Genomic DNA, 13,414 nt, shown 5'->3' on the forward strand with positions numbered 1-13,414 from the left:
CAACTCTTTTTACACTTAGAAAAAATTAAAGAATCTGCGATAATTATCTTTGCTGTGTCTAAATCAATGTCCACTTCGCCAGAATGAGAATCTCATCAAATGTACTCCGCTCTCTGCCAAAACGGTGGCAGAATAGAGACAGAGGAAGAGAAACTGTCCAACGAAAACACACTATCTCAAGTCACGTGAATATCGGTATTAAATTAACTAACCTAAGACAAAAAAGAAGGGACAACTGCCTTCAAAATACGTTCAAGGACAATTATTCGATAATTAGGGTGCATTTCTTACTCTCATCTGCTAAAAAATAACTTTGCACTACCGCTGTCTCGTTCTCTTTTTTTTATCTTACCCTCTTATATACTTTTCTTAGTACTGCTACTGATCATCACTTGACTAGGTCCACTGGGACCTACTGATCACCTGTCAGGTAGGTTCTCTTTCTTCTTAGTTGCATAGCTTGTTCAGAATACTAATAGCCTACATGAAAACAATTTTTTAACATCATTATTATACATCAAAGTGTTACTTGAAGGTAATTGAATTTGTTGAGACAAAAAAGCGCATCAAAAGGTTTGATTGAATTAGATTAGAATTAAATTTAAAACTCATGTAAATCAGGACATCGCATGTCAGACATTCAAACAGGGTGTCTCTTGGCAAGGACATTGAACATTTTGACGATTGGGTGTCTGAGATCGTGGCCGCATAAAACTAGGGTACCGCAAATTTTGAGAGGTAAAATGTTAACATTTCTGAGGAATGCGTATCAATTTTTCCTTCGCATGGTTGAGAAAGTATTTAAAATCTGTTTACTTTTGTGTGGTGGTCCGATTATAACACTGGATTGTGTGAAATTTGACAGTTAATTCTGCAAAAACCTTTATTTACTATAGGTTCAAAATTCATAAGCAAAATTTTGGTTCCACTTTCACTTTTTTTCTAATTGAGGTCATCCTAATTACAAAAACATTATTCCGAAAAGTAGAACTGACTAAAATGCTAACTGCAGTTCTAGGGCAAAAACTGTCAAAACCATTAGTTTTTGGACGCTCTTGATCGAAATGACCGGCTTTTGAGAGACGTAACTAGAAAGCGCTTTCGAGTACCAATTAAACGGAATGATCCCTTTCAACGGTCTCCTCAAAATGACAAACTAGTGCCCTTGAGCGTTCTTTCAAGGGAAGACACAATTGTTTTTGATAAAGGTCAACAAAAAGACTGCTCTTTTAAACTGTCTCTTCATAAGAACCTATTACTTGTTTTAATCATACTGAACTATAGGGCTTTGAATGTTTCTCTTGTTGCATACTAAACATATACTAGTATTCTAGTATATTGAACTTCAAATGAAAGTTAGCACCTCCTAACTTTTTTTGAAGCACATGCTAGACCTTGTTACACCGACTAAGAACATATTAGAGAATCAAGGAACAAAATAATCTGTTAAGAGATTGAGAGAGCAACGCACTGTAAATTGTGCAAAAGATAAGCTTGACCTAGCTTTGTTGAATGCATACTTCGCTAGGGAGATGAAGCCCTGAGGAAAAAGAAACAACAGGAGAAGGGTGTTATAACCCAGCTCGAGGTGCTAGATGGAAGTGAACTCTGATCAGACTCAAATCAAAAGCACACGGTGTGTTCCAGATAAAACTTACAGGGTCTTTGAATTGGTTCGAGCGCGCGAAAGTCTGGACAATGGTCTGATTTTGGTCTGATCAGAGGTCAGTTCCGTCTAGATCAGTCTGATCAGAGGTGGTTTTAAGCGCGTGTTATTCTGATAAAAAGAACACAATTGGGTCTGATCAGAAATCATTACCTGCACATTTTTTTCTCTCATTTTTGTAATATTTTTGACTGAGAGATATTAGTTCTGAAAATAGGCAACAATAAAGCGGTGTGTTGACGCTGATCTGATCTGAGCCGAGGGGCCAAATCAGAGCAACTGCCGATCACCTTTACAATTAATAGTTACAGATCAAGACCTTTTTTTATGAAAGGTTGTTTAAGTTCATCTTTTGATCAAGGAACGTGCACCAATGATATACTGCACAAATTATGATGCCAGCACTTTGTCTCTTTGACAATACTCTTAAATTAAGCTTTTCTTTAGTTGAGGATAGTACTGAAAACATCAATTTTTTTAAAAAAAAATATTATGACAATATTAAAAAAAATGTTCAAACTTGAGGGCACTTTCAAATCAGACTATTTCGAGCGGACTTGAGTCTGATTAGAGACATTTTCGAGCAAACTTGAGTCTGATAAGAAGTAACTTCGACCGCATTTGAGTCAAAAGTGATATCCAGCGCACCTGAGTCTGATCAGAGGCAACATTGAGTGCACTTGAGTCTGCTCAAAGGAGGACTCGAGCGCACACTAGTATTATCAGGATCGACTTTTGAGCGCATGATGGGAAGGTACTTTTGAGCGCACAAACGTTTGGACAATCACCTTGAGTTGGCCTGGGCTACAATTGCACAAAAGTTTGGTCAATGGTCTGATTTCGGTCTGATCAGTGTACACTTGTGTCTGGCAATGTCAGATCAGTGACAGCTTCGAGAGTAGTTCGAGCACACACAAGGTTTTGCGAGCGCAGACATCTGTCTAATCAAAAGTTACTTCGGTCTGGAATGGTCTGACCAGAGATTACATTTGTGTTGTCAAACTGCGCCGAAATCAAACTGTATGATCAGAGGTCACTTCCTTCTATTCGTGCTCAAGTACAGTTCGTGTAAAGAATAGCACTCTAAGCTTGCAAGTAAGAGACGCTTGTTTGTATCCAGCACTGGTCCATTTTGACAGTAGTCGTGCCTGCTTAGACAACCCCTCTCCCCCCCCCCCCTCCTCCAACATGATCAGACAACACTGCGGCGAAAACATGAGCTTTCTGCTCTTTATTAGTAGTAGCTAGCGAGGGCTATCATTGATCTGTGCGTTTTATAATGTTGAAATGCACTCAGGTCGCCAAGAGCGCTAATGTATATCTGGACAAGTTGAACAGACCGCTGGATTAAAGGAACCATTATGATGAATGCGACAACATGGACTGATAGATGTGATGTTAAATCAGAGTCTAGTTGTGATAAAGTGAGTGTCAAAAACTAGAAAAGTGCACAGTGCACCATTATTATATCCAGTAGGAAATTATTTTAAATTATAAGTATCCATTTATTTTCCCTTTTTTGGCCACTTTTTTAGTGTTTGTTTAGCCTTTCACTATTTTTTAGAGCTGATTTTCGAGAAAGAGGATTTAAGAAAAAATTACATATATTAGTTTAAATGAAAGAGGATTTTTAGTTAAATAATATAAGAACCGCATGATGTCATGAGATAATAATATGGTGTTATACTCACAAGTAGTGCGAGGTAGTCGATCCAGATGCCAGTCTGTTTGGTATCCCATTGTCCCACCCAGGAGGAACTGGTCTGGCTGAGGGAGGCCACGTTCTCATGTGTCAGGGCGAATGGAACCACCAACCACTTTAACACAAACGTATTTTTATTACACATTTTATACCGTACAACCTGTGAGAAAGCATCAATATTGAGATCTTTGAGAGGTGCAATGGTGTCGTATTTCTACTTGGGTTCTAGAAAGATAGAAGTTTCATAATTTTATAGTCTTCAAAATGTGGAATTCCATGAACTCGTATCTTAAATTTAATTAAATGTGTCAGAGTATACACTCTAGTAAATAAGTTGTGATCATAAGATGGAGCTTGAAATGATAGCTCAATATCAGAGAGCATAGTAAGACTCTCGCAGTGTGGACCAGTTGGCTCAGTGGAGGGCACAGGATTGCAATCAATTAAGGTATTGTGGGGTCGCAACCCGCAAAGGTCCCAAACGTTACTCTCACTATAATGGTGTTGACATAAAATCAAGATAACGAGCAAAGAGTTGCTCTAATAAAAATAATATAGGAAGGACTATAGTGTCTTAACATATTTTCTCTTCAGGATTCAAAAAGTCAGATAAAAAACAAATTTCTCTTCGTTATAGAAACAATCCAACATCCCAACATATTAAAATGGATCTGATCACAAATTTAGCTTTTGAATATCTTGAAAGCAAGTAACTTACCCATGGAGCTTCATAGGTCAGCGCATTTTTCAAAAATTACATTAGAAATGTAAGATATTGGCTGTTTATTCTCCTATTATGCTGAATTTCCAACGCACCTCTTACATGATTTCAGCACTTGCCAGCACATTATGTATATAATTATGTAGGAGTTTTGAAAAAGATTTTTTTCAGTGGCTTTCTTTCAAAATTTCTACACTTTTATCAACAAATGATAGAGGATAAATATGTATGACTTATCCAATGGTAATTTTTAATGGCTATCAACGCGTTTCTGACAAACAATCAGCACTTCTTAGACTATTTCCTTTTTCTCACTATTCTCCCACGATTTAAATTTTTTGCACAGCTTTTACACAACTTTTACGCATTTCAGCGCATTGCTTACAAAACTTTTGCACGCACATTTCTCACAAATGAACTTTCAGGCTTCATCTTTCATTACGTCATTTTCGGCAAAAATCTAACCACATTTTGTGTTTTGTAAAAATGTTTTTAACACTCTTTATTATCACATTACTAAACATGCTTTTAATTTTCTAACAATTTTATTTTTCACAGGCAATTTAATAACTACTGTAGTGTGAACGATCAAACACAATACGTCAAAACTAATACTTTTTTGTCTTGGTGATGCAAAAACGTAGCAAATTTAAACAGTTTTATGAGCTTTAATTTTTTTCGGCAATTAGCAGAAAATTTGGGCGAGTGTGGAGTTAATATGAGAGATATGCTGAAAGCGCTAATTTTTTTTAACTTTTTTGTATTGCTGAATTTAGGTAAGGATTGTGGTAATAAACTGAGAAGCTTTGGGAAACGTTGCACAAAATTAAGGAAGAGATAAGTTTATGTTTGTATAAATTTTCAAAATTATTTTAGTTTCATTGTTAGTTCAGAAAAAAGCGCTGAATTTTTGTGAGAAATGCATTGACGAAAGCTAAAATTTTTTAATCAGCGCATTCAACATATAATTTATACGTTAATTATTTGTTTATATCCGCTCAAACGTCAACCCTGTTTGTATTCATCTCAACCTGGGCGCGACCAAACAATAGATCGAAAGGACATTAGATCGAGAACAATAAAATTAGGGTCGTAGATAGAAAATAAACTTATTTATTCTTACTGGCATTAGCGCATTCTGCCATGACTTAGTAGCCCGTGGGAGAGCTAGGTATTAATTAAAGCCGAATCGACGCAGAGTCGGATGATAAAAATGAGAATCATAGCCAGATGCTTAAATTTGATTGGCCAAATAGTCTGATTGGTTGAGGTCAAAGTACAAAAAATCCTGGAAATGACGAATTAATGAGTTTTCGTCTCTTAATTCTTTTTGGCGCACAGTCAGGTTGTACTCCATCCGGCCTCTCTCCACCGCAGTTCAATGAGGTCGCGACAATAGATAGAACATCTTTGCGCTAGTTTGTAAGTAGTTTTTCTCAAAAACTGTCTTTAAAGTAATGAGTTTAGGATCAGCCAATGAGATTACGGGAAGTATTCGGTTTCAAATTTTTTGCATTCTGCTGTGCGCTCGTTCGGCTCCACCAGAATCCGCGTCCAGGGGACTTGATGTGACTCTATCAAACCGTAACATATCATCAGGATCGAACATGTTATACGCTGAAGCATTTGTGAGTACTCAAATCTGATTGGCCAATGTAAATTTGAATAATTTTTTCGTTTTCGATCTATTGTCCTATCACCCAACCTGGGTTGCTGGGACAGAATTGTTTCTGAAAATGCTATTTTCCGCACTTATATTCCTGCAAAATATTTTTAACACTTACGAGTCCGATGAATATGAGCATGAGCTGTACTACATCAGTGTAAGCGACAGAGTATAATCCTCCAAATATGGTATACACAATCACTACACATGCAGAACTGATGATACTGAGGTGGTCACTCAAATCCATCATCACTGTCACAGAAGAACCAAGAGCAGCTGGTAACACAACATGGTTATATACGTTTAACTACAGAACATATATCAGTTTGTATGAAAGTTCTAAGTTTTTTAAATAGAAAATTCAACTAAACTCAAACAAATTTTTACAAATTATATCGAAAATATGTAAAATGTTACAAATTATTAGTGAAATTTGCAAAAAATAATGCTTTAATAGACAATTACTTGCAAGCAAATTAGTAAATTTTTGCAAACTATCTATATTATTTTGACTAGGGTAATACTGTAAAATCATTAATCAGTTTCAGAAATTATTGCAAGATATCTAGCTGAAATATCAGATATCTTTCCAAGCGACAGATATATAATACTTGATTGATTATAGTGTATCTTACCATTAGAAAACGGGTCTATTCTGTTTTGCCCCCCCCCCCCGTGTTTTTACGTCCCCTATGTAAAATAATAGCACGTGTGCCTGGGGTGGTGGGGGGGGGGGCGTAAAAAATATAAGCCTACTAAGCTTGGGGCAAAACAAAATAGATCCTAGAAAACTTTCCCTCTAAAATTGTTTGATATTTGGCAGCATACCTAATATGGCGGCTGACCAGAGTGTCTCAGCTAAGAGGGCTGGAAGGAACAGGAGCACCCCCATCACATCCCCGTACTTCTTCTGGAATGGGTCTATCATCGTGATGAAACCCTCACCCCGCATCACACTGGCAAACCCGAATCCACCTGAAACAACAATCCATTCGGAATTATCAAGTCTACCTCGACACTTGATCTGCTTCCTCGTCATTTCTTGCCCAGGCTGAGGTTTCTGATCCAGATGAAAACAATCTCTGATCCGACCATTTTATACTGAATTGCCTACTGATAAGACCAATCTAGACAGGAATGATCTCAAACCAGACTGAACGGCGCTCGAAATTTTTTCTACGTCTGAATACCAGAATCAAATAAAATAGTCTCTGCTTAGACTATCCTGCGTCTTTGAGGTTGTCCATGCCATCTAATTTAGAGAGTTGTAGTATAGGTGTGCGCTTGAGTGAGTCTGATCAGGAATCAATTCGGTTTGGGACCGCAGCTTTTCCCCCGGCTATTGTTCTACATTGATGATTGAACTAAAAACTGATATTTTGGAAAAAGCATGATTCGAGAAAAGTTTTCCTTGATTTTTTTAGCCGTTGCATGTATCAACAGTTAGATCAGCTCTGAGTATGTGGATTTCCCGGTTGACCCCATAATTCAAAAAGTTATAAAATTACAACTTCATATTATGGCGTCTATGAGAAGTTGTAGTCATAGAACTTTCATAAAATGAAAGTTGTAATTTAACAAATTTTAAGAGGCCTAAAACAAAGACCAAATGAAGTGATTCAAAAAATTAGTGAAAAAAATCGGAAACTATTACTTTTCAGTGACAACGTATTTATTAAAAAGTTGTAGTCACAGAACTTCATACAAAACAAAAAAATTGTCAACCTAAAATTTGTTTGGTGCATATTTACTCTTTGTAAGAAAATGTGTTTGTTAGCACCGGCGGGTGCTTTTTAATTAGTATAACTTGGAACATGGCACAGGGTCTGATAAGAGGGCAAAGTCTTGAAGATGGTCTGATCTATATTTTTTAAAATATATCTATAATAAATAATCTTTAATAAATAATAAATAACATTTAAAACAATCTATAATAAAAGATTATTATTCATTTTAATTCAAAAATATTGATTGAATTTCCAAAATCTCACATTAGTTTTTTTCACGAGATCGTTTAAAGAGTAGGTTAAAAATGTGTTGGTAAAATCTAAAAGCGACGAAAGAAAAGTTCTTACACGCAAACAGATTTCAATTTTTTGGCTTTAGAAGTAGTCTCAATCTGGTGCATTAAACAAAAAGCTGCTAAAACTCGAATGGACATATAATTTGCTTTTATTACTTGAGCATAATTTGATTTTTCAATTCCACTTAAGAAGAAGTCCAAAAAGAAAATAAGATAATAATGAGCAAACTTTTAAATCAAAACTATTCTTGAGATAACAGATCGTTGAGCTGGGCAAGAAAGAGGATAACAGGGGCAAAAACATTTAACCCTGATAAAATTTTAAAATTTCAAGATTTGTAAAATTGTGTTGGTCATTACTGGCCTTGACATAATCTCAATACAATTCATTACAATTCAATATTTACCAGAAGAATTTCATTGATAGGCTAAAATAACTGAATGGAAATCCCGAAACCCTTTTTAGTATAAAATTACTAAACTTTCTAGATGGAATTTTGGGGTTGGAATTTTTTTGGACAATTCTTCCAAACTCCACTCTTTGTAAGTTGCCTTTCAATCTGTTGTTGTATAGCCAAACGTTTTTGTACCTGTGCGACACAGCCATTTTCATTTCTCACCAAATTCGCTTGTTAAAAATTTTGTTGAAGCGAATTATGTAACAGCAACATAATGTTTGCAAACTGTCAACCAGTAGAAATCTTTGTTAATCTTTTATTTTGATTTATTGATATGGATTTTTTGGTTTCTATGAAATGGTCATGAGTCATTGCTGGGATTTACTTTTGATTGAAATTTTTGATCCATCGATGGGATGTCTGTTTCTATGAATTTTTGGATCTATTCTGTTTCGGCCCCCAGCTTAGTGAGCATAAATCTTTTATGACCCCCAGGCGCACGTTCTTACATAATAACGTGCTGTATAACAACATATAATTTGTAACGGGGGGTCATAAAAAACACTGGGGGGGGGGACGAAACAGAATAGATTCGAATTTTCCCAACAATGGGATCCCAATCCGGGATTGCGTAACAAGAAGACATAATATATAAACTTTTCGAAAAATTCTTTTGAAAATTTAAAACTTTCATAGAATTACTGAAGCATTTTTTTATATTAAGCTTAGGTTTTTATTATTTCGCGATCCGTGCTCAAGGCAGAAATTGGTATTTGAAAAGTACACGTGCGTTTTCGTGCAGTCTCCCCCCCCCCCCCCCCCCCCCCCAGTCATGGTAACCATAATGGGGGCTGTAATTTCATGAGGGCTGAAGAACCGCCTTATCTCCCAGTTTCTTAAACAAATTCAAAATTTTTGGACCAAACAACCTTTTCAGGAACGATTCCTGATCAGCCATGATTTACACAGCAGACATATCAATACCGAATGTCAAAAAAACTTAATCCCGGAAGTCTGCTTCATTTTTGATCAGATGGAAAAAGCTCCGTTCTAATCGAATTTAATCTGACTGGGGAAGTATATATCACAATATACTCTTCCATTGCCCCAGGCTACCACAATAAATCAGGTGAGAAATTGTAACAATTGTGACAGGTTTAAACCCGGGGCTAAAAACCGAAGGTGCCTCTAATTACGTCCATTCAAAGTCATTAATTGTGCGTCACTAGAGCCCATTTTGAAACTTATTTTTATCCTGACATTTTAACAAGAATGTGCCTCACGAACCAAGAACGTGACGTTTGAAAGGAAACATTTAAATTGCGCTTGGAGGATTTTTAGGGTTTTCAAGTTTAGCTCGTCAATTTTGATTTATTATAGCTTCCGGTCCATGGTATAGTAGCATACGTGATTAGATTTTTGTACTATTTTTATAGCTGCAAACGAGTTTCTAATGCGTGATTTTAAAGTAATTATTACCAAACACCTGAGGATTAGATTTATGTTGACTATATGGCTATACAATGACCGAAATCTCTAAATCTAAGTGATTGTTAGCAAAAGAGTTTCCTATTAAATATGGAATGACGCATTTGAGACGTAAAATTTTGTGTCATCCATCGTTATTTACTAAAAAAAAAAACGTTGATAAGTGATGATGTATTATTTTAAAATTCATTTTCAAAATTCTTGATCCAAGTTGGAGTCCTTAAAAGGAATATCATAGAGACCTTCTCATTACTAACTTGAGCAGTAAAAACTGTAATTGTGTATAAACAGATGACCTTAACTATGATTGTCACAAACATCTACTCTAGAATAATTTTTTATTCCCAGCATGAGATCCGTGACACAAGAAAAGTTGCCCCGAAACTCAAGAATACACATATATTCTGTTCTGAGAGCAAATTTTTCAACGGTTTTATATTCTTTTCTTCGCCATTCAAAAATATAAAAAAAATTATTTTTGCTATATTTCAATTGAAACTTGCATTTTCTTCATCAAAATCTCATCTTGCATTCATTCATCATCATGGACGCAAAGTTTTGAACTGTTAGTAATTTAGCTACTCATTAAGGTTTTTTCTTTACGAATCGTTAGTTTATCCAACTTTCAGCTTTTCTGGCTCAAATATAATTATTACATATGTTCACTTCGGACAAAAAAATTTTAAAAACTCATAGCAAAAGTGAATGAAAACAAAAAATAAATAGTTCAGCTTCCGCTTCCTGGTTGACAATGTTTTCAGTTTCATAATTTTGAAGCCATTAACCTCCATTTGCGCCAAAATTTTTCTAACTTTCATTTTGCTTCCAATTTCAACTTTTTTGTTTCTGCCCAGCTGTAGATTTTTCTTCCAGTTCATATTGAGAACTAAAACGACTAAAAGTTAATTTGATTCGCTAGTCAAAAGTTCAACTCTAATCCAGATAAGAGAAATTTGTTATTGATTCTCTTCAGTTTTCAGAACTTAAAATTTACTCTTCTTTAATAATTTAAAAAGGTTTGGCTTCTATAAACAAAAAATGTAAAAACAAATTGGAAATACTTGTAGCATTTTATTTTGGCAGGTACAGGTTTCGTAAAACTGTTGAGAACTTCTACTAAAAAATTTTCGGATTTTCAATTTCCTTTTTATAAATACGGCAATTCAGTCTACATGCAAAGGCCGCCGAAATATTAAATAGAACATACAAACTTTTGAAAAATGCCATTTAGAAGTCAACTTGAAAATAAGATCCATTCAGGTACATGCAAAACATGCATAAAAGACACGTGATTATCATTACTTTTTTTGTCACTTGTGTTTTTCTCTTTTGGAGCAAATCCTGACACTATGAAGTGTAATTATGAGATGCTAATTTTACTGTGGCTGACTTTAAGTGGAGACGCAAAATTTTTAAATAAAAATAACTGACAAAAGGAACCCAAATAAAAAAATATTCCTGCGTTTTTGATCTTATCTGCTAAGTTATGGAGCGATTTTTTTCCGGACAATTTGCTGACCTTTAGAGTTAGGAATCTTATTTTTGCATACCTACGCATTTGCTTCATTAAAAACCTTGTTTTAGTCATCTTCCTATAGTTTTGAAATGTAATTTTGTGCTTTATTGAAGAAAACAGATTGATTTTGCGATTAAATGTGGAAAGGATTTGGTGTTAATTATATTTTTGCTTATTTTGAAGGCGTATAAATTTTTTGTATTTAGACCAGAATTAGCAACATAAGCACACAGGAAAATTTCAGAGAAAAACGCTGAAAACTTTATACACAGTTTTAAGTGTCTTTTTTAAATTTAGTGAATTATTAAAAAAACAAGGCTTTGTTTAAGATCTCAATTGCCATGTATTTAAAGTTTTTTTTTAACTTTGCTTCCGCAAAAATCTTGTTCAACTTCTCGATTTGTGTATGCCCATTGCCCGAAGCAATGGAGTGCTTTCCAATATTTCTGAAAAAAACAAAGGCACGAAAACTCAAAAACTGTTTTAACTCATCTTTAAAAAAGTTGAAATATCAGTTTTGTCTTGTTTTTAAAAAATACTCAGAATATTACAACTCAAATTGCAGGTCTTTCATTCTGATTTTCCAATTTGGTATCGGAAAGAAATTTGGCCATGAGAAGAATTTAGTTTTGAAGCATTTGCGTTTTGTTTCGTTTGATCGCAACCTGTCTAAACTGTTAAAGTCCCACTATTTCTAAATTTGGATTATTACAAACAGCTGATCATATCTATATGGAAGTCTCAAAAACTTTCATATGTATATGGAAGTTTTTGAGAAGTTTTGGTTTTCGATTATGAATCTTAGATCTTTAATAATATTATACCTAAGAAAACAAGCGTTATGTTAATCAAAGCACAAATCTGTTCAATAAGTTCCTCGGAAAAAATTTTCTGTTCCGGACTCCAATTGTAAATCAGTACTTTAAAGGTTCAAAGCAAGTTGCAAATCAGCACTGATTCAAAGATTTGAGCATGTCACTGTTTGGCTCCTCAGTTTTGGATCAGATCTGGCTTTGCAAATTTCAGACTTGACATCTTTTTCAAATACAAAAAAAAATGCGCATACGTCTTTAATGCTTCTTAGTCATTGGTTACTAGTCATTCATTCTTAGTCACTTTTTGACTCGTCAGTTTTGGATCAGGCGTGGTTTTGAAAATTTCAGACTTGCTGATCTTTTTCAGATACAAAAAAAATCGGTATACATCTTTATTGTTTCTTAGTCATTTCAGCTGCTCAGCTGCTAATATGAACTTGAAAATAGCAAAAGCAACGCTCGAAATCAAAACAAAATATAATACATAATAGTTGCTTTTGCAATTATCCAGTACTCATTTAAACTTGTGATTGTGCTTTGGGTGCAAAAATTGAATCTTTTTCGTTTGTGCCCCCCAGTACGTTATGCTCTACCCGGTTACAGAGCACGTGTCATTACATAGTGAATAATTATATGTAAAAATATGACCATTATTATGTAAAATTATGGCACGTGCATCTGAGGGGTGCAAATAATTTGCACACACTAAGCTGGGAGGGAGCACAAACTGAAAAGGTCCCAAAAGTTTTTCTGTATATGCTGCATAAACTGTATAAAAGACAAAAATTAAAGCTTTAGCTATTTTTGTATTTTTGTGTTATATTGACCGTACTTCCGTCGCTCTCTCATAAAATTGCAATCAGATAAGCTAACTAATATAATATACATGCATGATACTTGACGCATCGTCTTACAATTCTTTTCATGTGGGTTTATCACCATTTAATCGTTCCGCTCAGTGTTACAGTTTTTTTTGTTTCAGTGGCTTCAATTAGACTTAAGTGACATTTTAAGCATATTTAAGGGAATGAACAATATCCATATCGAAGACAATGTTTTCACGTGCTCTCAACGGAACCATTCACAATCTAAACAAGTCTGTCAAATTGGCTGTGCTCTAATTAAATTCCTCTCTACAATTGCTCCTTTATATTTCTTTTTTTCTCTCTCTATTATCTCTCTGTGAAATAGAGCGCCTTAAATCCTACCCAACTTCATTAAGTTAAGTGGTGTTGAATACAATGCCCGTTGAACCCTATACCACACTGTCAAGTCTCTTTTCACTGCTTTTAGTAACCCTTTATACCCCCCTCCCCCTCCTCCTCCATTTAACCCACCCACTGTCAATTTTTCCCGTCTAGTTATCTCATCATTTCAAACTGTCTCTGCTTATTTTCATCTAATTTACACACTGTCTAT

At 34.9% G+C, this 13,414-nt stretch overlaps 1 protein-coding gene across 11 annotated transcripts in view; it reads right to left on the minus strand.

Moving 5' to 3' along the window:
* LOC142352289 (high affinity choline transporter 1-like) overlaps positions 1 to 13,414 on the minus strand; it is a 119,714-nt gene that overhangs the window by 14,067 nt on the left and 92,233 nt on the right. For all 11 annotated transcript variants that reach the window (XM_075404792.1, XM_075404798.1, XM_075404791.1 and 8 more), the window contains exons 5-7: positions 6,584 to 6,730; positions 5,874 to 6,031; positions 3,358 to 3,483 (exon numbers count right to left, since the gene is read on the minus strand). In XM_075404792.1, coding sequence (XP_075260907.1) covers positions 3,358 to 3,483; positions 5,874 to 6,031; positions 6,584 to 6,730 — 431 coding nt within the window. The remainder of the gene's footprint in view (positions 1 to 3,357; positions 3,484 to 5,873; positions 6,032 to 6,583; positions 6,731 to 13,414) is intronic.

The sequence above is a fragment of the Convolutriloba macropyga genome, chromosome 13 (assembly GCF_964194025.1).
Source record: "Convolutriloba macropyga chromosome 13, txConMacr16.3, whole genome shotgun sequence".
Lineage (NCBI taxonomy): Eukaryota > Metazoa > Xenacoelomorpha > Acoela > Convolutidae > Convolutriloba > Convolutriloba macropyga.